A 26,755-nucleotide genomic window follows, 5' to 3' on the forward strand; every position below is an offset into this window, starting at 1 on the left:
GCAGGGCCAACACAGATAGACAGACAACATTCACACACTTGGGCCAATTTTTAGTGTTGCCAATCAACCTATCCCCAGGTGCATGTTTTTGGTGGTGGGAGGAAGCAGGAGTACCTGGAGAGAACCCACGCAGTCACGGGGAGAATATGCAAACTCCATACAGAAAGATCCCAAGCCCGGGATTGAACTCAGGACCTTCGTATTGTGAGGCACATGCACTAACCCCTGTTCCACCGTGCTGCCCAGTTTAGTTTTTATATGATATTAAATATAGAAATTACAAAATAAGTCGCCCGATTTTATTGTACCATTTATAAACGTAAATGAAAACATGAATTTCTTTCAAATCTAATATAAAAAAATTAAGAGCTCGACGATTGTGTAAATTTAGATTTTTTTTTACAAGCTCTTAAGTGTTGCAACATTTTCGTGCAAATGTTACTCGACATAGTTGTATTTTTAGGGTAATATAAGTCTTCCGCCATCCTAGTCACTTCCGTTGTGTCCTTGAGCAAGACACTTCACCTTTGCTCCTGATGGGTTGTGATGAGGGCCATCAGTGTGTGAATGTGAAAATAGTGTCAACGTGTATTGAAAGTAGAAAGGCGCTGTACAAGTATAACCCTTTTACAATTTAACACGTGGCTAATCGAAAACAGGATAATTGTGTGTTGTCGCAAGTGCCTTTTTACAGCCAGGTGAGGGCGTTGTTCTGCCAGTGGCAAGTTTTTTTTCAACAGTCCTGCAAAGGTAAATCTGCATATATATATATATATAATATACACAGCATGTAGCAGTGTTTTACTGTGTTAAGTGGTCATGCACAACTTCAAAACGATAATTTACCTCAAAATACGATAACGTTGGGCTTCTAGTACGATAGTAAAAAAAAAAAATTCCCACGTTGCAACTCTGTCTTGAACGCAACACAGCTCAGATATCAGAGCCAGCATTCCCGTGCAAGTAAAGGGGCAAAAGTAATTAAAGCACCAACAATGGCCGAGCCACCACTTTTAATTATGGACAATCAGATTGCTCGCGTGTTACAATACCGAGATTTGATCCCTCGTCTGGAGGAAGCGTTGGCCAAATTTTCCACAAGAGATCCTGCTGAAGTAATCCAGCCTGTGAGGACCACTCTGCCTCTGCAAAAACTTAACGGGTAGGCTGATGATCGTGTGAGCTGAAAACAACAGTATAGTATACAACTCTATTTGACAATAACAATGCAGATACATGCACCCCAGTGTTGTTCAATGTATGCATATTCTGTTGAGATGGTGCCAGTAGCAATGTTGGTCATCTTCCGTTGAAAAAATACAAAACCCAAAACCAGTGAATTTGGCACGTTGTGTAAATGGTAAACAAAACAGAATACAATGATTTGCAAATCCTTTTAAGCTTATATTCACTTGAATAGACTGCAAAGACAAGATATGTAATGTTCGAAATGAGAAACTTATTTTTTTTTGCAAATAATCATTAACTTAAGGCCTACTGAAATGAATTGTTTTTATTTAAACGGGGATAGCAGATCCATTCTAAGTGTCATACTTGATCATTTTGCGATATTGCCATATTTTTGCTGAAAGGATTTAGTATAGATTAGAACAACGACGATAAAGTTCGCAACTTTTGGTCTCTGATAAAAAAAAAGCCTTGCCCCTTGAGTCAATGACTTCAACATAAAAGTAGGTGACAGTGTCATCACCAGGAAAGATGAGGTCACCTACCTAGGTTCCATTCTAGAGGCTAACCTTTCCTGTGACAAAATGGCAACCAAGGTAATCAAAAAGGTTAACCAACGAACGAGATTTCTCTACAGAATTTCCTCTCTGGTCAACAAAAGCACCTTGAGGATTCTGGCGGGAACTCTCGTTCAACCCTTTTTCGATTATGCATGCACCTCCTGGTACCCTAGCACCTCCAAAACCCTCAAATCTAAACTCCAAACATCTCAGAACAAGCTAGTCAGGTTACTTCTAGACCTCCACCCCAGATCCCACCTCACTCCTACCCACTTCTCTAAAGTGGGCTGGCTCAAGGTGGAGGACAGAGTTAAACAACTTGCACTGAGCCTAGTCTATAAAATCCGCTACACCTCCCTGATACCGAAGTACATGTCAAACTACTTCCTTAACGTAAATGACCACCATAACCACAACACCAGGGGGTGCTCCACTAACCACGTTAAACCCAGATTCCGAACTAACAAAGGTCTTAACTCATTCTCTTTCTATGCCACATCAATGTGGAATGTGCTCCCAACAGGTACAAAAGAAAGGGCATCTCTATCCTCCTTCAAAACCGCAATAAAAGTTCACCTCCAGGCAGCTACAACCCTAAACTAACACCCTCCCCGGATTGCTAATAATCAAATGTAAACAATCAAATGCAGATACTTTTTCTTTTTCTTATGCCTTCTGATCTCTCTCTCTCTCTCTCTCTCTCTCTCTCTATGTCCACTACTTGATGTCCATACCCCCCCCCCCTCCACACCCCTGATTGTAAATAATGTAAATAATTCAATGTGATTATCTTGTGTGATGACTGTATTATGATGATAGTATATATGATAGTATATATCTGTATCATGAATCAATTTAAGTGGACCCCGACTTAAACAAGTTGAAAAACTTATTCGGGTGTTACCATTTAGTGGTCAATTGTACGGAATATGTACTTCACTGTGCAACCTACTAATAAAAGTCTCAATCAATCAATCAATCAATGCCCCTACCGGAAGTAGCGTGACGTAGTCAGTTGTTCAGCTCCTCATATTTTCCTATTGTTTTCAACGCAGCTAGAGCGATTCGGACCGAGAAAGCGACGATTACCCCATTAATTTGAGCGAGGATGAAAGATTCGTGGATGAGGAACGTTAGAGTGACGGACTAGAATGCAGTGAAAGACATATCTTTTTTCGCTCTGACCGTAACTTAGGTACAAGCTGGCTCATTGGATTCCACACTCTCCTTTTTCTATTGTGGATCACGGATTCATATTTTAAACCACATCGGATACTATATCCTCTTGAAAATGAGAGTCGAGAACGCGAAATGGACATTCACAGTGACTTTTATCTCCACGACAATACATCGCCGAAGCTCTTAACTACTGAGCTAACGTGATAGCATCTGGCTCAAATGCAGATAGAAACAAAATAAATAAATCCCTGAGTGGTAGGATAGACAGAAGATCAACAATACTATTAAATCATGGACATGTAACTACACGGTTAATAATTCTCAGCCTGGCAAAGCTTAACAATGCTGAAGCTAACTTAGCAACTTAGCAACCGGACCTCACAGAGCTATGATAAAAACATTAGCGCTCCACCTACGCCAGCCAGCCCTCATCTGCTCATCAAACACCCGTGCTCACCTGCGTTCCAGCGATCGACGGCGCAACGAAGGACTTCACCCGATCACAGATGCGGTTGGCGGCTAGCATCGGTTGGTGGCTAGCATCGGCTAACGCGTCTGCCATCCAAGTAAGTCCTCTTGTTGTGTTGCTACAGCCAGCCGCTAATACACCGATCCCACCTACAACTTTCTTCTTTGCAATCTCCATTGATCATTAAACAAATTGCAAAAGATTCACCAACACAGATGCCCTGAATACTGTGGAATTATGAAATGAAAACAGGGCTTTTTGTATTGGCCTCAATGGGGGAGCCATACCTCTGTTCTACTGGCTACGTCACGCGCATACGTCATATCCAAAGGAGTTTTTCAACCGGAAGTTTAGCGGGAAATTTTAAATTGCACTTTATAAGTTAACCCAGCCGTATTGGCATGTGTTGCAATGTTAAGATTTCATCATTGATATATAAACTATCAGACTGCGTGGTCGGTAGTAGTGGCTTTCAGTAGGCCTTTAGAATATAATGGCAGCAACACTCTGCAAAAAAAGTTGGCACAGGGGCATTTTTACCACTGTGTTACATGGCCTTTCCTTTTAACAACACTCATTAAACGTTTGGGAACTGAAGAGACCAATTTTTGAAGCTTTTCAGGTGGAATTATTTCCCATTCTTGCTTGATGTGCAGCTTAAGTTGTTCAACAGTCCGGGGTCTCTGTTGTCGTATTTGACGCTTCATAATGCGCCACACATTTTCAGTGGGAGACAGGTCTGGACTACAGGCAGGCCAGTCTAGTACCCACACTCTTTTACTACGAAGCCACGCTGTTGTAACATGTGGCTTGGCATTGTCTTGCTGAAATAAGCAGGGGCATCCATGATAACGTTGCTTGGATGGCAATATATGTTGCTCCAAAACCTGTATGTACCTTTCAACTTTTCAGCAACCAATTAGCCTGTTCACCTGTGGGATGTTCCAAATACGTGTTTGATGAGCATTCCTCAACTTTCTCCTTCTTTTTTGCCACTTGTGCCAGGTTTTTTGGAACATGTTGCCGGCATCAAATTCCAAATGAGCTAATATTTGCAAAAAATAGCAAAGTTTTCCAGTTGGAACATTAAGTATCTTGTCTTTGCAGTCTATTCAATAGAATATAGGTTGAAAAGGATTAGCATATCATTGTATTCTGTTTTTATTTACCATTTACACAACGTGCCAACTTCACTGGTTTTGGGTTTTTTAATTAGTTACAGTTACAAATTACTTCTCCCCAAAAAAGTAATTGAATTAGTAACTCAGCTACCTCATTGTAAGAGTAATTAGTTACTCAGAAAAGTAATTGTGACATTATTTTTCATTTTGATATTTTACACACTTTTACGTTCGATAACATCTTTGATGTCAAATATGTTTATATTACCGGAACTGAACACAAACTCAATAGATTGCACTGTGCCATATGATATGCATAGAAATAAAAATTTATAAAAAATTAATATTCCGTAAAATATTTAAAGTATACAACCCAATACGGTAGGTATAAAGACACAAAGGAACATTTGGCCTTTAAGTAGTGCAATTCTCTGCACCTGTACACACAAATACAGCCTGAAAGAACTTTAGATAAAACTGTCAGCAAGTTTTGACATGCATTCAAGTAAAAAGTTTAAGGTTTCTGCATGACATTCTGACAATAAAACTGCATTTGTGTACAAATATTAGGGTCTTTTCTTAAGCTAATTTTAATTTTGCAAGTGAGTAATCATAATTAATGATTAATCCAAATTCCAAAATGGGATGAATCTGATAAAAAAAACAAAAACTTGGCTGCATTTGAGCCTGGGGTTGGATGAGCAGCAGCAACAAGTGTCATGTCGGCATGTGTTGATGTGAGGTGCCATTCAAGTTGCTCAAGGCAGGCGTGAATAAATGCTTTTTTCCTGGACATAGCGTGCATGTTACATAAACATTCTTGCCTTTAATTTCAAGCTGATGTGTGGTTAATAACGCTGTCATACTCTAAGGCCTTATTACCAACACTGGCTAGTAGTGAGAAGTTACTATCAGTTATGTTCAAACTGTGTTACGCGAACCGCTAGTAGTACATGGCCTCCATCTAGTGGTACGCCAAAGAATCACTTAATTAAATCTTGTAACGACGTGACTCCAGCTGTTATCAAAAGTGGATCATGGAAGTCGTTACAAGCCGACTACTGTAGGCCATAGACACAAACACGTCTGATTCTTGTCACTCAACGCACATTCTCCGCTTACGTCCACCCTTTCCCAGCCTCCCTGCCAATCAACACGCCAAACTCACGTAAACAAAGACGAACATTGCCGGAGAAATCTGCACGTAACATTGATGCCTCTGAGGCCATGGGAAACCACAACATCTGTCACTGAAGTTAAGAAACGTCAAAAACTGCCGCCATTCTTAGCCTGTTTTGATTTTTTTCAACCTAACTACATTTAAGTAGAGCACAGTTTTATTTACCTTTGAAGTACATTTTCATTAAATCTTATTAAATGATAAATTTTGATATTTTATTTGATTCATTATATAAGTAGTGTTTTATTTGCCTACATTCAAACACAGTGTTACTGTTCAAACTGTGTGTAACATTACAGTGGCCAAAAATATTAAATATACTTGTTAAATAAGACCTCTGCCTTGTTTTTCATGAATACTTTGGCCTACTACACTACTGTATTTTAATGTTGGCCACTATGGTGGTACTTGTAGATGTAGAGCCAAGTTTTTCTGAAGTGGTACTTGGTGAAAAAAGTTTGAGAACCATATAGGCAATAATACTGAGGCTAGTCTTGGTGGGCGTCTTGCCTCCCATAATGATGATTAGTTGCCGGGGTTGTGAATAGATGAGTGACGAGTGAAAGATCAGGTCGTGTGGCCGCACTGACTTCTTTGATGACTGCTAAGTCCGAAGTCTGAGGCACACCTTCTCCCACATGTGGGGTATAATATGTCCTCGCTTGGAGAAAGAGGATCGTTATCTTTGAGCTTGTTAAGCCTTCAGTGCTGTTCCTCAAGGGCTTGCACCCAGGATGCCTCAAAGTCTTCTACAGCGCGGTGACAAGATGACCTCAAAGTGTCTCGGCCATTAGCAAGTTGCTCCAAATTGGAAGGATCCTCCCCACACTTCTTGAGGGTCGCTTTAAGGTGATCTTTGAGGCGTTTCTTTTGTCCTCCTACACTACAGCAACCGGTAGTAAGTTCTCCATAGAGAAATGTTCGGGGGAGTCAGTTTACTTCCAAGCGGTATTCATGGCCGACCCATCTGAGCTGACGCTCGATGATCGGGGCTTCGACACTTATGCAGTCGGTGCGCTGTGGAATGGTGACGTGTGGAACGCAGTCTGCCCAAGTGATCCCCTATGAAAGGCCTCAAGACTCTTCATGTGGGCCCTGTATAAGGTCCAGGGCTCACAGCCATACAGGAGGGCAAATATATACACAACCTTGTGGACAGCAGCTTTGGTGGGGATGGGAATGTTTCGATTTCTGAAAACTCGACTTGAAAGACGATTAAAAGGTACTTGTGGCCTGTCGGATTCTGTTGTCCTCTTTGTCATCGATGTTATAGGAGGAGGACAGGATGCTGCCAACTTGCCAAGGTTAGCAAAGATGTGAGTCTGATGAATTTCAACTTCTCCAACCTTAAAAAGGCGCAAGAGTGGGTTGGTAATCCTGACTGGACTGCTGGAAAAGAAACTCTGTCTTCCTGCCATTGATGACGAGCCCTCTGCTTCCGTAAGTATCAGTGATTATGTCAAGTGTCCTTTGCAGTCCTTTGACTGTGTGACAGATAAAGGCTTTGTCGTCAGCAAACTGTGAATCCAATATCGTTGCAGTTCTGGTCTCTGTTACGGTTTGGAGTCGTCACAGGTTGATCAGGCTTCCGTCAAGGCAGTATACGTAGGCAATGCAGTCTTCTAGTTGATATTTGGGCCGGGGCAGGAATGTCACTGCTGCCATGTACAAACCCCGTTTCCATGTGAGTTGGGAAATTGTGTTAGATGTAAATATAAACTGAATACAATGAACAGTTTAAGAAAAACCTTTCTCAACCAGCTATTGCAAGGAAGTTAGGGATTTCACCATCTATGGTCCGTAATATCATCAAAGGGTTCAGAGAATCTGGAGAAATCACTGCACGTAAGCAGCTAAGCCCGTGACCTTCGATCCCTCAGGCTGTACTGCATCAACAAGCGACATCGGTGTGTAAAGGATATCACCACATGGGCTCAGGAACATTTCAGAAACCCACTGTCAGTAACTACAGTTGGACGCTACAAGTTAAAACTCTCCTATGCAAGGCGAAAACCGTTTATCAACAACACCCAGAAACGCCGTTGGCTTCGCTGGGCCTGAGCTCATCTAAAATGGACTGATACAAAGTGGAAAAGTGTTCTGTGGTCTGACGAGTCCACATTTCAAATTGTTTTTGGAAACTGTGGACGTCGTGTCCTCCGCACCAAAGAGGAAAAGAACCATCCGGATTGTTATAGGCGCAAAGTTGAAAAGCCAGCATCTGTGATGGTATGGGGGTGTATTAGTGCCCAAAACATGGGTAACTTACACATCTCTGAAGGCGCCATTAATGCTGAAAGGTACATACAGGTTTTGGAGCAACATATGTTGCGATCCACGCAACGTTACCATGGACGCCCCTGCTTATTTCAGCAAGACAATGCCAAGCCACGTGTTACATCAACGTGGCTTCATAGTAAAAGAGTGCGGGTACTAGACTGGCCTGCCTGTAGTCCAGACCTGTCTCCCATTGAAAATGTGTGGCGCATTATGAAGCCTAAAATAGCACAACGTAGACCCCCGGACTGTTGAACAACTTAAGCTGTACATCAAGCAAGAATGGGAAAGAATTCCACCTGAGAAGCTTAAAAAATGTGTCTCCTCAGTTCCCAAACGTTTACTGAGTGTTGTTAAAAGGAATTCCATGTAACACAGTGGTGAACATGCCCTTTCCCAACTACTTTGGCATGTGCTGCAGCCATGAAATTCTAAGTTAATTATTATTTGCAAAAAAAAAAGTTTATGAGTTTGAACATCAAATATCTTGTCTTTGTAGAGCATTCAATTGAATATGGGTTGAAAATGATTTGCAAATCATTGTATTCCGTTTATATTTATATGTAACACAATTTCCCAACTCATATGGAAACGGGGTTTGTGGATGTTGAAGAGGACTGGTTTACACCAACCTTAACCTCAAAGTGGTTAGAGTGTCCGCCCTGTGATCGGTAGGTTGTGAGTTCAAACTCTGGCTGAGTCATACCAAAGACTATAAAAATTACCTCCCTGCTTGGCACTCAGCATCAAGGGTTGGGGGTTAAATCACGAAAAATGATTCCCGGGCGCGGCCACCGCTGCTGCTCACTGCTCCCCTCACCTCCCAGGGGGTGATCAAGGGTGATGGTTCAAATGCAGAGAATAATTTTGCCACACCTAGTGTGTGTGTGACAATCATTGGTACTTTAACTTTAAATGGCTCTGACTCTCGGCCACCCACACCACTACACCAACATGGTTACAATGTTGGCGTCCTTTCAATGTTGGGGAAGACGTTCAGCTTTCCGTAGGTCGCAGATGAAAAGGTGAAGTTGTCGAGGAAGCAGGTACCCACCATGCTTAAAAACCTCACCAGGGATACCGTCAGATCCTGCCACCTTATTGTTTTTCAGGGTTTTAATAAATTGTGTGGTCTTGTCAAAGGTTGGGGCTGAGTCTATTTATTTAAATGGAGGGAGGCATGGGAGACACTTCATTGCCACGGGGTCGGCTGGATTGACACAGTTCAAGAGCTCACTAAGGTCCTCAGAACAGTGAGCCAAGATACCACTGATGGTCTTTGATAAGTGTCTGGTCGTCAGCCGACCTCACAGGAACTGTGCAACCTCTGGTTGGAGGACCATATATTGTTTTAACAGTGTTATAAAAGCCGTGGAAATCATGGTCATCAGCAAAGTGCTGAAAATCACAAGCTTTGGCAAGCCACCACTCATTCTCCATTAAGATGTGTGAGTAGCAGAACGGAGTTCTGCAAATCTGGCACACAATAAAGGGCAAGATGGATTCTTCATAGTAGCATCATGTGAAACGTTCTTTCTTTGAAATAGCGGATTCTGAGGCTAGTAGAAACATTTTAACCAGGAGACATGCAAATTGGAGCATTCAATTGTAAATTGTACCATATTATATTTTTTAATCATTTCAAATGGTTGCCCAAAATTTTGCCTTCTTAGCTGAAATTTAGACCGTTTAAAAAGTCTTAATAAAGGGATTGTTTGCAACTTAATAATAGAATGATACATTTTTCATAGCAAAAAATAACACAAAAACACAATTTTCTAGGTTGTTACAATTAGTGGTTTAATAGAACACATTTGTTTTATAATTGTCTATATTTTCCACAATTCCTAAGGTTATGTAATAAATAATTTTACCTGCCCGAAAAATATGATTGGTGTTCAGTTTATGGCAGTCACTCGATCACCCTGTCTCCTCAACATGCGCGTAAGGAGTGCGCGCACACATACAATAGCAGTCCAAGTGAAGCAACAAACAATTTGCAGTAATGTTGTTGTTGCTTTGATAGAATATACATTCAATGACAGCTAACAATACCCAAAGACGATGCGCATGCACGTTTATATACGTATGTATGTAGTTACGTCCGAGGAATTTGTTCGGTGCACACCTGGACCTTGTGCCCATACACAAAAACAGTTGCAGAGAAAAAAACAACAATTTTCAGTCACACTGTGTTACGATAGGCTACTATACATTCAATGACGGGTAACATTATAAGCTAGGCCAAATCGCTATAATTATCGTGTGTGTTACACGGACCATAATTTACGTTCTCAAAGCCAGAATATAGAAATTTAGTAGTAAAGTTAGTAAACAACCAAACAGCCCATATAAGCCTTGTTGGGAACACACCATTGTCTGTAGCTTTAAGGCTAATGACTTGTGTTTGTCCACCCTGTCTCTGACAAAGTAAATATAGAGCTGTCAAGCCTCACGCTTTGAACGTGAGTCACACAACTTAACCTTTTTTCACGCCACACTGGAAATTCCTCATGCTTATATTTCCCCATTCACTACTTTATATTGAGATTATTTCCATGATAATAAACTTTGGTCCTCACGGGCTGCCGTGACCTACATAGCTAACCAATCTATCAGTCTCTTGAGTCAGAATTTAAAAAGGTACCATATGTAGTAATGTGGCCAGAAATGGTACTGCAACCACGGTCAAAATTCAGTAGTCCCCTCCCACTCTCCATGACTGAGGTTGCCAGATACGCAGCCAAATCCGAATCCTACTCCAAGGAACTTGAAATGGCAATCGACGAGTTATACGCTGTAGGTTTCTCTTGTTTATGCTTCTTGCAAGATGGTTTACAAAGTAATTATGCCACATTTTACTGATTTTGATTAGCCAAATGTATTTGTAAAGTTACGCAGCAATATTTTCGTCGGGAGTCGGGACAGATTGTTGGCATTACACTACTAAAATGTCCAGTTTGACCGCACGGACCACCATCGAAATAATTATAAATAATAATATATATTAATATATTATATATTGCATATGCCTACTTTGAGGACAAGCCAAGGCCAACAGTAAAATTACCGCCACATTTCATTCAGCATAACTCCATGTTGCATCCAACCTGACACACTGCATTCTCTTCCATGTATGCACATCACCATCTTTCAGTGCAAAGTGCAATTCTGTGAGCCTTCCCACGTTATGCAAAAACCATGTTACGCATAAATCATATAGCCTACTACCATGTCAATACACAAAGTAGAAAATCATTACATGTAATGCATAATATTGTGCCAAGCAAATACCACCCCATATGTGCCATTGACTGGGCGAGCATGCTAAGCATTCGTTGTACGAACATACTAGCTTTGTTAGACAAGATATATATATACAATATAGTTTACATACGAAATGTCCATTTCCATTTATTACAAGTAATAAAAAAACGTAAATGCCTGACTCACCTATCAAGGAGGAAATTAGCAAGTTTGGGGTCGGATGAAAAAATCTTCTCCGTCCTCAATCATCTCCATCTTTCAAAGGCACCCCCGATACAAATCCTCGTTTTGTTCCTGGCTTTGTCATGAATAAGTTGAGAATCGTAATGACGCCTTTTAGATTTACTAAGTTCTGACATGTTTAGTAACTTTACCAGTGGCAGTAGCCAGACGAAGATGGCGGTGCGTAACTGGCAACCTGGATTTGACACACTCACAGACTTTGTAATTGGTCAAACGGTAGAGGGCGGGGCATCGAAATGAAAACAATAACAATATTTCGGGACTGTAAATCTAATTTTGAAATGAGCATTTCCCGGCTGAACTACCATTATCAGTTATAAAAGTATTCGAAAAGAACATGATTTATTAATGCCTTTTGACATATCAGGGCTATTTAATGATGACTTGACATGAAATTCCTACATATGGCACCTTTAACCAAATACAAAAGTCACCACTCAATTAAAACCAATCAGAAGCACCGTAAGGCGGGTCTTGCCTGAATTTTGGGTAGCTCTTCGATAATGCGGAGAGGACGGTGTCATTGCTATGATCCGGTAGAGTATCAACTTGAATCTTTTATCTGATTTGTGACTGGATTGAGATGGAAGGGGTTGATGGCGGGATATAATCAAGTACTACTAAATTGCCGGAAAAAAAGATTAAGAGTTTTGGATGGATAATTGGAGATATATGTAAAATAGATCAAATTGATGATAATATACCAATTCCTGGCATACGACATCCCAGATGTGAATATGCAACGATTAAAGAACAGAAGTTTAAATCATTATCAGATTGAAAAATGTATTGAGTAAAAATATTTAGAATATGTCAAAATATATACAGCTGCATCTAAAACTTTAAAAAAATTAAGTAGTTTTGAATAAAATAATTTGTGACAAGTTATTGTTGTTTACAGGGGAATTAATAGCAATTTACATGGCAGTTAATTGGATAGAGGAAAATAAAGCAATTAAAGTTGTGTGCTCGGAATGCAGCGTCAGCATAAAATATATAGCTTCAAAGACAAGACAGGATATAATATATGAAATAGTTCCGAAAATCTTTAGAATACATAAAGCTGGAAATGTGGTAACATTTCTCTGGGTACCTGCTCACGTCAGAGTTGATGGGAACAAACTAGCAGATGGGTATGTCAAGCAAGCAAACAACTAAAACTGAAATAAACATAAAAATTAATCACACTAATGGAGAAGTGAAAAGTATAGTCAAGAAAAAAAGTCAACAAAAAATGGCAGGATAATTGGAATAAAGAAAGAAAGGGTAGGAAATATTACAAATTCCAGAGGAGTGTAGGAGTAATAAGAGGAGGGAATAGAAATAGAAAAGAGGAATATATCATTACAAAAATGGCATGGGTGTCAAACTCTGGCCCGCGGGCCAAATTTGGCCCGCCGTGTAATTTCATTTAGCCCTTGAGGCAATATCAAATTAACATTAGAGCTGGCCCGCCGGTATTATACAGTGGCGGTGCCGCTGTAACACCGCATTCACCGCTAATACTCATACTTGCCAACCCTCCCGGGAGACTCCCGAATTTCAGTGCCCCTCCCGAAAATCTCCCGGGGCAACCATTCTCCAGAATTTGTCTAGATTTCCACCCAGACAACAAAATTTGGCGCGTGCCTTAAAGGCACTGCCTTTAGCGTCCTCTACAACCTGTTGTCACGTCTCACACACACACACACACACACACACACACACACACACACACACACACACACACACACACACACACACACACACACACACACGTGAATGCAATGCATACTTGATCAACAGCCATACAGGTCACACTGAGGGTGACCGTATAAACAACTTTAACACTGTTACAAATATGCGCCACACTGTGAACCCACACCCAACAAGAATGACAAACACAATTCGGGAGAACATCCGCACCGTAACACAACATAAACACAACAGCACAAATACCCAGAACCCCTAGCAGCACTAACTCTTCCGGGACGCTACAATATACACCCCCACCACCCCCAATCTCCCGAATTCGGAGGTCTCAAGGTTGGCAAGTATGGATATAAGCAACAATCTGAGTGCCTCAATTCTTATAAGTGAGGTCACAGTGGTCAGAAACAGACTCTCAGGACTGTCAAAACATAATGAAAAAGTAAATTTATGCATAGTGGGGGACCTTTAAAGTAAAGAAAGTTTCTGATAAAACATTTCTAAACAAAATAGCCAACTTTCTGTTTGTATAACAACTTGCTCAAAATTACAAAAAAACCCCACCATTATTGGTATTTACATTGGTAATTAACTAACAACTTGCAGTCATGTTGTTACGGTAGACCAGTGGTTCTCAAATGGGGGTACGCGTACCCCTGGGGGTACTTGAAGGTATGCCAAGGGGTACGTGAGATTTTTTTAAAATATTCTAAAAATAGCAACAATTCAAAAATCCTTTATAAATATATTTATTGAATAATACTTCAACAAAATATGAATGTAAGTTCATAAACTGAACATCAAATCAAGTAGTTCATTACCATAAACCCAGAGTTTCCCCCATGCCATGATGGTTTGACCCTCACTAAAATGTCTGTCAAAAAAAACTGTGAAAAAAAATGCAACAATGCAATATTCAATGTTGACAGCTAGATTTTTTGTGGACATGTTCCATAAATATTGATGTTAAAGATTTCTTTTTTTGTGAAGAAATGTTTAGAATTAAGTTCATGAATCCAGATGGATGTCTATTACAATCCCCAAAGAGAGCACTTTAAGTTGATGATTACTTCTATGTGTAGAAATCTTTATTTATAATTGAATCACTTGTTTATTTTTCAATAAGTTTTTAGTTATTTTTATATCTTTGTTTCCCAAATAGTTCAAGAAAGACCACAACAAACGAGCAATATGTTGCACTGTTATCCAATTTAATAAATCAGAAACTGATGACATAGTGCTGTATTTTACTTCATCTCTTTTTTTTCAACCAAAAATGCTTTGCTCTCACTAGGGGGTACTTACAGTACATTTAATGCGAGCTAACGTTATTAGCTAAACTTTGCCAAATCGCTATCATTAGCTGACAACTGACAACTAACAAAGCGTGGCGTGGTTTACAGTAATCGAAAAGTTAAACCGCCCCTGTAAATCACCAATAATTGGAAACGACAAAGATTTAGTTTACAACACAAATTCCTGAAATGTGATTAGATAAAAGCTTTAATATTGACTCCAACAGCAAGGAATAGCTACAACGTGAAAAATAACAGTTAAAAAAAAAAAAACACTATGGTACTAATAATTATAAAATGTGTTTAGGCCAGGAACCCACAACAAGATAAACACTTGTATGACTTGATTTTTTATTTTTTTTAAAACAGTTACCTGGGATTAATGCCTTCTTACATGGAAAACGATGGAGTCCTGTGCACAAAGTTTGTGTGTTACTACAACCGGGAGAAAGGCTCCGAATTACCAACAGTTCAGGCCACAGTGGTGCTGCTGGACCCTGAGATTGGAAGCGTGAAAGCTGTGAGTAACACTCATGTTACACTACACAAACATATATACATGACCAGTTATTGAACATCAATCTGCAGGTGATGGAAGGAAATGTCATCACGTGCATGAGGACGGCTGCTGTTTCCGCCATCTCTGCAAAGGTTTACGCTCCGCTTTCTTTTTCGTTGTCTTTCCAGACCCCCACTAACTTTTGGAAAGTGTGTTCAAACAGTTGCTGATGTCTCCCCAAGCGGAGGTGATGGCCATCTTGGGAACCGGCCAACAGGCCCTGAGTCATTATAATGTGTTCACTGAGATGTTTTCATTCAAAGAGGTACTAAGGAGAATCACAGTTTACTTGCCAAAAAACTCAAATGTAAGATCTAAAATAATGTTTAACCACCAAGTTAAATATTACCACAAAGGGCTGTTAATGTTTGAGCGCAGTGTAACAGCTAAATCCTCAATATGGTAGACAACACAAACGGGAGCATAATAACAAAACCCCAGCTATTATCATTAGTTCATAACGCTCTCCACAAACAGGTGCGAGTGTGGGGCCACAGGAAAGAAGGGATGGAGAAGTTTCGAAATTCAGTCACCGGACCCGTGAGCGTTTGCGACTCAGCAGAGACGGCAGTGAGGGGAGCTGACGTCATTGTGACGGTAACCACAAGTTCAGAGCCGGTGCTCTTTGGACGCTGGGTCAAACAAGGAGCCCATGTGGCAGGTGAGGAACTTTTAATTACTCACAGAGTTCATGTAGGGAATTAAGATTTTCTTGTCGCCAATCAGCGGTGGGAGCTTGCCAACCAAACTGGAGGGAGCTGGATGACGTGCTGATGGCGGAGGCGGTGGTCTATGCTGACAGCAGGGAGGGAGCCGTGACAGAGTCTGGTGACATCCTCCTTTCTGGGGTCAGTCACCAACGTGCAAATTAAAGCGTTAATGTACATAAAAGGACCAATGTATGACACTATCATATTGCTCATTTTGATAGGTTTTATTGTGTTTGTTATTGATGGGTAAATGACGCCTCGTATGGCAAAAATCACTAGCTGCAATGACAATGTCCTAGTGTTTCATAATGTTACAATAAAATAGTCACAACATTCGACCTGCAAATAACATTAATAATAAGCAAATGTAATTGTTTTTGTTATTTTCAAACATATATCGCAGCAGCAAAGGATATGAAAAATGCAGCTCTGATCAATGAGCGGAATGGTAAACAAGCAAAAGAAGTTAACCTTATTTTGCGCAATAAGATCAATACGATCCCCCATTTCGGAATGTTTCCGTTTTCTTTTGTTACTTTTGAATTGAGATGAAAATTAATATCAAACACGGTTCACCACTCCTCCGACTTCATTTAGTATGAACGGTGACGGGTGAGCCAAAAGAAGCACTTCCTGATAAAAAAACAGTTTTGTTTTGCCCCTCCGTTTGCATATTTTAACTTTCATAAAATATTATCGACATCACTGCAAAATTTACTACACCGGTAGTGTATGGCACATTTTCTTCAGTGAAAAAAATCCAGAGGCACACTACCAGCAGAATTTAAAAATGTTTTTTAACTCAGAAGGCTGTATTGAAAATATAAAGTCGTTCTCCTCATATACCTGACACAAATGTTTGATATGAATTCAAACCATAACCATCCAGGCATTACTAATTATCTTATCTCAAAGTAGGCCTACAAAGCAACAAGCTGCCTGCTGCCACCAACTGATATGGCAAAGTATTGGATGGTTACTCTTCCAATAACTAGACAGCAAAGACACTCAACAACGGCACATTATATTCATTAGTCTGCAAAAAATGTTTTTTGTCTAATTAGGTGAAATTACATAATTTCCCACAGCAAATTAGTGGTTGAAAAACACTGCCCCACTTAAGTGTATTCATACCGGGAAAAAGTGACCTCATATTTTTGTTGTTATTCATCAGGCTGAGGTGTTTGCAGAGCTTGGGGAAATAATCAATGGAAGAAAACCTGCGCTCAGAGAAAAGACGACTGTGTTTAAATCTCTGGGTACGCATTTCAAATGTGTCCAATTAAGTGAAAAGTTTTTCCATAATGTTTGTTTCTCCCCCCTAGGAATGGGTCTTCAAGATGCAGTGAGTGCCAAGTTAGTGTTTGACCAATGGAAAGAAAGTCAAGTACCGGTAGTTTGAAATCATCCCTGTTTAAAGATCATTCATTGCATGGCTAACAAATTACTCAAACAATCATAATGTGATTGCATTTTTGATGTCTTTATTTACTTATAAAACATGTCAAATCATACCGTATTAAAGCATGTGTGCACAAGTGAGCAGAACTGAAAACTGTTAAAATGAGCCCAGATTTGATCATTGCTGAATTAAAAATAAAACCGTTACAGCTGACGGTCACACTGTACGACACTCACTGGCTCAGAATGAAACACAGCAATATGTGGAATCTGAATGTCATGACAGGACTAATAATTCAAAGTGAAATGTTAACCACAAGAAAGCAATAAAGTAAAACCAAACAAAAGCAGAGCATATTTTCTGCACCGCCGCAAATTAGTGTTGAAATACTGAACTCTTATGTGTACACACTTATTTTAACTTCAACTACGCTTTCCACCAAGCCGGTTTTTCATAACATTGTAAGCAGTATGTATGCCTGCAAGTAAAAACTAAATAAAACATTTTAGCGTTCGATGGTAAACAAAAAGTCCTTCAAACACTGTTATCCAGAGAATGACTGAAAATAAACAGGAAATTATTATTTTAAAAAAACGTTGTTTTTACCACTTTGTGCCTTTTTAACCGTCTGTCAAGGGATCCAGAACCCAATTAAAAATTCTCAATTCTCTTCTCATAGAGTTAAGATGACATGAAGGCAGCAGCAATTTCTTCAAAAAATCACTGTTTGTAAAAATCCTGACTTCATAAACCCGAAATTCAGCCAGAATTGCCTGAGTGCTCCAGTTGAACCTAAAAATTAATTTACAAGGAGCTCCTCTGGTCTAATCAATGCACTGACATGAGCAAAGATTTGCTTCCACGAGGAAAGCTGACAGCCAACAAACGCTTTCATCTTAGTGTGCGAGTTAGGACTGCAGCTGTGCTCGTCTTGCCTTTACAAAATTCTGCACTTCCTCCTCCTCTTCTTGACGGGCGGGGGGCACAGGACTGCCCGGATGGCTTCGTCAAACACTGTCTTAAGGCCACGCTGCGTCAACGCTGAACACTCCAGATACTTCACCGCGCCTGGTGAGTGAAATCAATATGTAAAAAATCTGGTGCTTAAAAGAGTTTCTGCATTTCAATCCAATATCCTGTATTATTGTTAGTACAAAGGAGTCAGGGACATTATTATACACACATTAAATACTCATTTTAACAAATGTGTTCATGTAACATATTTATTGTTCAGTAAGATAAGCAACAGTTATAGCTAATGTTAATCTTTTAAATAAAGCAAGCCCAGTACTTCCCAGTAAAATACTGGGAATAAAACAATGTTGAGTGGAATATCCAGTCAACCACAATCTTTAATCTAAATGTTCATGTTTCTTCTAATCTAAAAACTAATTTGTAAATCAAAACATGTATTTTGGAATTAGTCTGTTCCAGTGTCAAAGTGTCACTACAATAAAGCATTTAATTTAAGCATTGGCGATTCAAGAAACATTTTAGTTCATACAAATAAAAATAACCATTTTAATAATAAGAACTAATAAAATACGCATGAAAGTAAAAGAAAGTGAAAAGGCAAGTCAAACTTGTGCTTTTTTTGAACATTCCGTAATAAAAAACTGTAATACAAGTGTGTAAATAAGTTAAAACCACAACAGAGACGTATATAAGGCCTTTTTAGGTTACAAAAACGTAATTTGACTGTGGGAGTTACGCTGTATTTAAGCATGTGTGTGTCACTGACTTATTTCTTTTGCCATGGCCAAGCCCTGAGGGTAGATGATGGGCGAGAGTTTCTTCTCCTTCAGCTTCTCGATGGTGTCCTTGTCGTCTCTCAGGTCCAGCTTGGTGCCCACCAGGATGATGGGGGTGTTGGGGCAGTGATGTCTCACCTCAGGGTACCACTAGTGGACACACAAAGACAAAAAGAGCGTGAGAAGATTGCAGTCACGTAATGTCAACGGATACAACAGCGGAACCTCTAAAGTCAAAAGGCAGAGTCGTACAATTTGGAATGTGCTAGTTATGGTAACATGAAGTGTGACGATTAGGACTGACGATTACGTGACAAATAATAATCCCGATTATTTTGAATGATATTGAAATCCCGAATAACAACACCATTTTTATCGATTTGAAAATATGAGCATTTGTTGCACCACCAAAACTCGACTTTATATCAAATGTATAAGAACAGCGGATATAAATTACTAACGAATAAACAACAACTAGAAACATAATAATAATAACGGCAATAAATGGTAATATAAAAAATAAACAATTCTGTTTTTCCATTTTGTTTTTTAAAATTCCGTTTTTTATCTTTAATACTTATTTTACCACCAAAGAGTGTGTGCTTTTTGTGTCATAAATTCAATTGAATAAAATGTTAATTAAATGCGCAAATCATCATATTTATTGGTGCAAAACATATTTGGATAATTTTGACCAATATTTTAGGTCAAAGCATGAGGATTGTGTGAACATATCAATAAGTGCTTTAAGGTTAAGGTACTTTTTTCAAACCTTTATTTTGTTAGCGCAGTCAGATTGGATGTATTGATGTTATTGTGAAGTGGGGGGAAGTGTGCTGTGCTGTTCTCAGCTTGACATATAGAGATGACCCGAGGCTGTTTAAAAAAAATACTGAGAAAAAAAAGAGAGAGAGAGCCTCTTACGTTGCGCCTGCTGCCCTGTTCTTAGATTGATCTTACATCGACAATGTTGTTCACAACAACACAAGCAGATGAGACGTGTTGTGGGTGTATAGATTGTTCTTGTTAGCTTTAGCTCCAAGGTAAAGTCTCCGTGTCAAGTGGCCGTCTCGATATTGTTTAGCTCTGGATGGGGCGGTTGAGTGTTTGGGGACGAATGAGCTGTACTTAACACATTATTTTCCCCAAACAAATGTCCTTTTCCTCACAATGACAGTATTTCAGTCACTTTTATGTCAATTTCTGTGTTATTCTGCGTTTAATAAATTATATTATAAATATATATAAAAAGTACAAGGTATGTAGTGTAAGCATGGCTACTTGTACTAAGTAATTCCCAGTAAGTCACCAAAACAAACAACATTACCTGAAAATTATGATTATGAATCTTTTCTCACCTTAGCACGAACATTTTCAAAAGAGGCAGGGCTGACCAGTGAGAAGCAAATCAGGAAGACGTCCTTGGGTAAAAAAAAAAGAGAAAAACAACACTATTAGTCATCTTAGTTGTGGTCACACTTAAAAAAGATATTCTGCATTATCGAATTACATTTATTCCAAGAGCTCAGCACTAGCATATCTCAGCATTCTTATGCAATCTCTGGAAAATACTGCTATTGCTATTTGAGACATCATGTATGAACAATAAACATATTGTGAGATGAATATTGTACCTTTCCAACAGTGAGCATGATCTTTTTACCAAAAAAAGAATACAACACTTAAGATTTGTGAAGCACAACTTTGACCCAAAATAAAATACAGATTATTTCCCTCAGAAAACAAAATGTTTGATTACAATTCAAATTTTTTGGTAAAAACTACATAAGACAACAAAGAGGTGGTGTGTGTAGACATCATTATGTTATCTGTACTGAAATGGGCAATAAAAAGGCTTAAGAAATGTTATACATACAGTATATGTTAAGACAAATCTTTGTGTCTTTATTCATTATGTGTATCAACATTTCTGCTTTTTCTCATTACATTACGCCTTTTGCTCTAATTTCTCATTTTTGGTGGGTTTTTGGTTTATTTCCACAGTGTGCTGCGGATCCATAAAAAAGCTGCAATCCGCAAATTCCACAAATATTTCACCAGGAAGGCACTCTTTTGCCAAATGAGGGAAGTCTTTAGGTTCTTGGCATTTATGGAAGTGATACAGGTTGGGTTGCTTCTGGAAGTTTTATGTGTGTTGGTGCTTGTAGAGTAAAGACATTACCCAGAAGTCTTAGCGGTAGAGTAGAACCGAAAGTGTAGACAACAGTACTAGCGGTAATATGATTATGAGTATCCTGCAGAGTTGTAAAAAAAGAGTTATTAAAGAATGATTAAAACAAGCAACAAACTTTGCACGGCAGTTGCATGCATAATCCTTGGGCTTGTGGAGGCAGATCGGAGCCTACATGGTGAATACTTCGCTTTTTGTGACTGCTTGTGCTTGATTACTGAATAAATGCACAAGGCAAGTCACATTCCTGTCTTTCACTTTTAATGCGTGACAGTCGCAAAATTGGCACCACAGAACCCTTCTGCTGCATCATATTTTCTGGCAAAGCAGGTGTGTATGCTTTGTGTTGTGAAGCAGAGTTACATGACATCTGCCACAGATCAATAGCCACCTTTTTGGAGCTTGGAGGCGCAAGACATGATATAGCAAAAAATCGATATTCATGTATTTTAACACCACTAGTTAATCGGATTATGATTTAAAATCGCAGAATCGTGCAGCCCAGTAGGGGTACTTAATGTTGTGGCTAGTGAGTGCGGATCAAACATAATTATTAAAACAGACCTCAATGTTAGCAACGTTGCCAGGTTCACACAATATTAGCGAAATTATGTGTTAACTTAAGACTGACTCCCATTCTCTGTTGGACAGAGGCATACTTGTAGAGAAGACAAAAGGTAGCAAACAAGAGCTGCATTCTCTCCCTTCAGCTGCCTTCCAGACCGTGTATAGGTACTATGGATACAAGGCTCCACATTGCTGAGTGTGCACACACTGGTCTGGCTTGCGGATGACTCAAGAGGGCTGGTGGAGAGCTGAAGGCACGTCAACATTGCACTGCTGGTATACGTACTGTCTGTGGGTAGGAGAGCGGTCGGAGTCGGTCGTAGTCCTCCTGTCCCGCTGTATCCCATAGGCCGAGGTTCACAGGCTTCCCGTCCACCATCACATTGGCAGAGTAGTTGTCAAAGCTGAAGGAAGAACGTCACTAAATGAACTAAGGCAAAACCTTTGACATTTATATGAATTCATGAAATGTAGTGTGTTTTGCTTACACTGTGGGGATGTACTCTCCAGGGAAGGCATTGGTAGTGTAGCTGATAAGCAGGCATGTTTTACCCACAGCCCTGATAAGAGAAACAACAGCCTATAATAAATGCAGTCAGAACATAGTGGGATTGATATCATTTTTGCCACAGAAATGCACATGTTGTTGCTTGATTGTAAGCCGGGGGAAAGGCAACAATCCAACTATAAGTATTAGGTTCACTCGGGCTACAATCACACTGCAGTGTAGGGTGTCCAAATTGGATTTTTTTGTTAAATCCAATCTTTTTATGTAGTAGTTCACATTACAAATAAAATGCAATGTCAAAAATCTGATTTGCATTAAGACATGACGTTATGACGTCAAACGTGCTGCAGTGTATACAGAAGTAAACATGGCTTAAATTCTAGTAGGCTTCAGTCCTGGCGCATTTGTGGCAATTTCAAATATTTTGTGCATTCAAAGTCAACATTTTCTGAACCAAATTATTGCGCGTAGAAGATTAAGAAGGAAGAAGGCAAGCATTTTGGTCTTTTGTAGTTTGTGAGACATTTTGCTTTGACGTCTGCTCTGAGGAGCATGTGGGCGAGCAGTCAAAGACAGGAGTGGTGGAACATTCGCATGAGTTCCGAAAACATTATTTTCGCCTTTTTATGCTCATTAGTCAACTATTTATTTTGCAACAGTCTATTTTGGCAAATAATTAGGACGCTTATCGTTCTCTTAATGACGGATGTGGTTGAATGAACGCCACTCCATCGTTCAGACTGCAGTCACATTGGACATATGGCTGATGTATTTTTATTAATTCATATAAATAAAATATAAAAACGGAATTGCACAGTTTACATTGACATGCATGAATCCGATACAGGTCACATTTGGGGAAAAAAAATGGAATTGACCTGCAGTGTGAACAAGTCCTTGAGGTATTTTGCTAATTTATCTTCCAATTTTGCACATTTTAACTCAATAATTAACCAGACTATTGTACAATTTCACAAATGACCATGTTAAAGAATTTAAAAAGACTAGAGATACTTCACATAAAATAGTTGGTTTTGTTTTGTTAATGTCCATTATTGTGGGTGTGGTTTGCTGTGGCGTACAACTGCATTGCATCAAACCGACAAGTATTTTAAATGTGTAGCTAAAATATTGTGGGTACGAGTATTATCTACTAGGTGTAACGATTGCTTGATATCAATAGGTCCATTTTTATACATAATTTTCAAGTATATCGATCTGTAATCAGCAAGTTTCCCTTCTGGAAGATAAGTATCGATCGGAGATCATTTTAAAAGGGGATCGATCGATTTTATCGATACTAGAAAAAGGAAAACATTGGATTTAAGAACAGCAGATTTTATATGAAGTTTAGCACTTTAAATGATGAGGACATTAAACGTTAAGTCTGTTTTCCCATCTGTGGCGTCAAAAAAAAAAAGGGCGGATACCTAAGGTGGTTGAAAAAAAACAAACGCAAACTTGCAGCTACAGCACGATTGCAAAAGCCACAACAAAGACAAACAACACAACAAAATAATATAAAGCTACAACACAACTCTAAGCCACAAAAGACGCGACCGACACAACGAAAGTGACAGTGGAGCAAGTTACGGCAACGCACTGACTTTAGGAACACAACAACTGAATGCCAAGGAAAAGTTATTTCATCAAGATAGAACAAAGAGATGGATCAAGGATGCTATGGAAATTAGGAAGCGAGGGGCCAACACCACCAACAGGGATGAGGGGGCACACATGCTTCCGCACACCTGGGACACTGTCCGTCATCAGCGAGGCCAGGGCGGAGAACAGATGACTGTACGGCCGGTTTGGGGAACTTTATTTAGCAGGTAAATCTCCTGTTCAAATGGCGGTTACGGTAGTTTTGTTGAAACTTAATTGAATGTTAAAAACGTGTGGAGAAAAGGTTTCCTCTTGTTAATTCAACCTAAAGTGTTGGTTGCACTTTATTCAAATACGATGTGAATGAATTGACCATTTATTTGTTTACTTGCATAACAAGGATATAGGCAACTTCACCTGCAGGATCTAGTGTCCAGTAGTTATTTTACAGTCAACTGGGTGATTTTGTTTGCTAAAAAGTTACTGAATCGATTTCAACTCACTGAATCGTTTCAGATCGTACTATTCTAAAAAATATATCGTCCCTGAATTGTATCGGCAACCACAAATTCTGATTCAGATCAAATCGTTACACCCCTATTATGTTTTGTATCAATAAGAGTTCGACCCTTCTCAATTGATAACATAATCAGCAAAGATAGTAAGTAGTAGGGTTGTTCAATGTCCATAAGGTTGCCAGGCAGTATAGGTACTTACAGTCGTGGTCAAAAGTTTACATACCCTTGTGAAGGACATAATGTCATGGCTGTCTTGAGTTTCCAATAATTTCTACAACTCTTGTTTTTTTGTAATAGAGTGATTGGAGCACATACTTGTTTGTCACAAAAAATATTCATGAAGTTTGGTTCTTTTATGAATTTATTATGAGTCTACTGAAAATGTGACCAAATCTGCTGGGGCAAAAGTATACATACAGCAGTGTTAATATTTGGTTACATGTCCTTTGGCAAGTTTCACTGCAATAAGGCGCTTTTGGTAGCCATCCACAAGCTTCTGGTTAAATTTTTGACCACTCCTCAAAATTGGTGCAGTTCAGCTAAATTTGTTAGTTTTCTGACGGTAGGCATGGAGTTTCTGGGATTAAAGGACTCACCTTTTCTCCTCCAAACATATTGCTGGGTATTGTGGCCAAACAGCTCAATTTTTGTTTCATCTGACCACAGAACTTTCCTTCAGAAGGTCTTATCTTTGTCCATGTGATGTCAGATGAAACCATAATGTAGCTGTTTGGCCACAATACCCAGTAATATGTTTGGAGGAGAAAAGGTGAGGCCTTTAATCCCAGGAACTTGATTCCTATCGTCAATAATGGTGGTGGTAGTATTATGCTCTGGGCCTGTTTTGCTGCTAATGAAACTGGTGTTTTACAGAGAGTAAATGGGACAATGAAAAAGGATGATTACCTCCAAATTCTTCATGACGACCTAAAATCATCAGCCCGGAGGTTGGTTCTTGGGCGAAGTTGGGTGTTCCAACAGGACAATGACCCCAAACGCACGTCAAAAGTGGTAAAGGAACGGCTAAATCAGGCTAGAATTAAGGTTTTAGAATGGCCTTCCCAAAGTCCTGACTTGAACCCCATTGAGAGCATGTGGACAATGCTGAAGAAACAAGTCCATGTCAGAAAACCAACACATTTAGCTGAACTGCACCAATATTGTCAAGAGGAATGGTCAAAAATTCAACCAGAAGCTTGTGGATGGCTACCAAAAGCGCCTTATTGCAGTGAAACTTGCCAAGGGACATGTAACCAAATATTAACATTGCTGGTTGAAAAGTTGAAAAACTTATTCGGGTGTTACCATTCAGTGGTCAATTGTACAGAATATGTACTGTACTGCGCAATCTACTAAAAAAAGTTTCAATCAATCAAAAAAAAACCTGTATGTATACTTTTGACCCAGCAGATTTGGTCACATTTTCAGTAGACCCATAATAAATTCATAAAAGAACCAAACTTCATGAATGTTTTTTTGTGAGAAACAAGTATGTGCTCCAATCACTCTATCGCAAAAAAATAAAGAGTTGTAGAAATGATTGGAAACTCAAGACAGCCATGACATTATGTTATTTTGACCACGACTGTATTATCACTGCAAACAGCAGAGATAATTAAGTTGTGTATGATATATTACATAAAAAAACAACCATTATGTATCTACTACATGAAGTGTTGTCTAACTTGAGGATCAAACCGCCTGACCTATATTATGGATTCAGAAATGGCTCAGCAACAGCTGTCGTTCATGTTGGCAGCTTGTTAGCCGCTAGCCAACTGGGTCACGCTAATAAAAAAAACTTGGTACTTAATCAACGACCGCAGTTAGCTGGGCCGTTTGAGTAACGTGTAAAGAAAGCAAAAATAAAGTGAAACTTACCCATCACCCACTACCACACACTTTATGGCCTGCATCGAGGCGCTGTCTTGCTAGCCGCTGGAGCTCAATTAGCTTAGCCGGCTAACGGCAGTGGAAAATCAACAAGTCCTGTGTGGCTTTGAGAAGTAACGCGTCCACACAATGAAGTGACCGTTGTGCCGTTTAACTAAAGTAACAACTAGAATTCGCTGTTATCAAAGTTAACAAGTCTCAGCGGACTCTGCAAAGTAACGGAAAAGGCAAGACAACACCCAATGGGGAGGAAAAAAACAACCTCTGAAGTCAAGCTCAGAGGGAAAAACGCCCACAGTTTGTGGCAGAAGCTGGAGGATCCCTGCGAGGTGGACATGGGTCGTTCTTGAACGATCCGGCTTGTGAACCAGGCTATTTTGAAGTGAACGAGACAGTTTTTTTCCTGACCGGCAGGAGCCAACTGGCTTCATCATCACATAAATACAAAACCTCTTAATTTGTGTCATTCACATTTTTAGAATTTAGTAATAAGAAAATTTCACATTTTTTACTTTGAATTATTCACAAACATATCTGAAACATCCATTTTCCTCTCCTGCATGATCCTACCAACCGCCATGTA

General features: G+C 39.5%; 2 protein-coding genes across 2 annotated transcripts; one reads left to right on the forward strand and one right to left on the reverse strand.

The window, feature by feature from the left end:
- Positions 1-936: 936 nt before the first annotated feature.
- On the forward strand, positions 937-17,352 carry crym (crystallin, mu). Its single transcript, XM_062056065.1, has 8 exons — positions 937-1,162; positions 14,838-14,988; positions 15,057-15,119; positions 15,191-15,292; positions 15,505-15,688; positions 15,754-15,875; positions 16,912-16,996; positions 17,063-17,352. Exons 1-8 carry the CDS (start codon positions 996-998, stop codon positions 17,137-17,139), a joined length of 951 nt encoding a protein of 316 aa, XP_061912049.1. The 5' UTR covers positions 937-995; the 3' UTR covers positions 17,140-17,352.
- Positions 15,498-26,503, reverse strand: rac1a (Rac family small GTPase 1a). The gene is made up of 6 exons (XM_062056066.1): positions 26,161-26,503; positions 22,137-22,208; positions 21,935-22,052; positions 20,249-20,311; positions 18,881-19,040; positions 15,498-18,207 (listed from the first exon to the last, which is right to left on the reverse strand). Exons 1-6 carry the CDS (start codon positions 26,193-26,195, stop codon positions 18,077-18,079), a joined length of 579 nt encoding a protein of 192 aa, XP_061912050.1. The 5' UTR covers positions 26,196-26,503; the 3' UTR covers positions 15,498-18,076.
- Between the last annotated feature and the right edge of the window lie 252 nt (positions 26,504-26,755).

Source organism: Entelurus aequoreus, linkage group LG08 (genome assembly GCF_033978785.1).
Source record: "Entelurus aequoreus isolate RoL-2023_Sb linkage group LG08, RoL_Eaeq_v1.1, whole genome shotgun sequence".
Lineage (NCBI taxonomy): Eukaryota > Metazoa > Chordata > Actinopteri > Syngnathiformes > Syngnathidae > Entelurus > Entelurus aequoreus.

Coding starts and splice junctions, on each gene's coding strand:
- crym (XM_062056065.1), top strand. CDS start 996: ATGGCCGAGCCACCACTTTTAATTATGGACAATCAGATTGCTCGCGTG. Junction 15,876..16,911: donor GTGACATCCTCCTTTCTGGG/GTCAGTCACCAA, acceptor GTTATTCATCAG/GCTGAGGTGTTTGCAGAGCT. Junction 16,997..17,062: donor GACTGTGTTTAAATCTCTGG/GTACGCATTTCA, acceptor TCTCCCCCCTAG/GAATGGGTCTTCAAGATGCA.
- rac1a (XM_062056066.1), bottom strand. CDS start 26,195: ATGCAGGCCATAAAGTGTGTGGTAGTGGGTGATGG. Junction 22,053..22,136: donor GGAGAGTACATCCCCACAGT/GTAAGCAAAACA, acceptor TTCTTCCTTCAG/CTTTGACAACTACTCTGCCA. Junction 18,208..18,880: donor GGCCATGGCAAAAGAAATAA/GTCAGTGACACA, acceptor TTCACTCACCAG/GCGCGGTGAAGTATCTGGAG.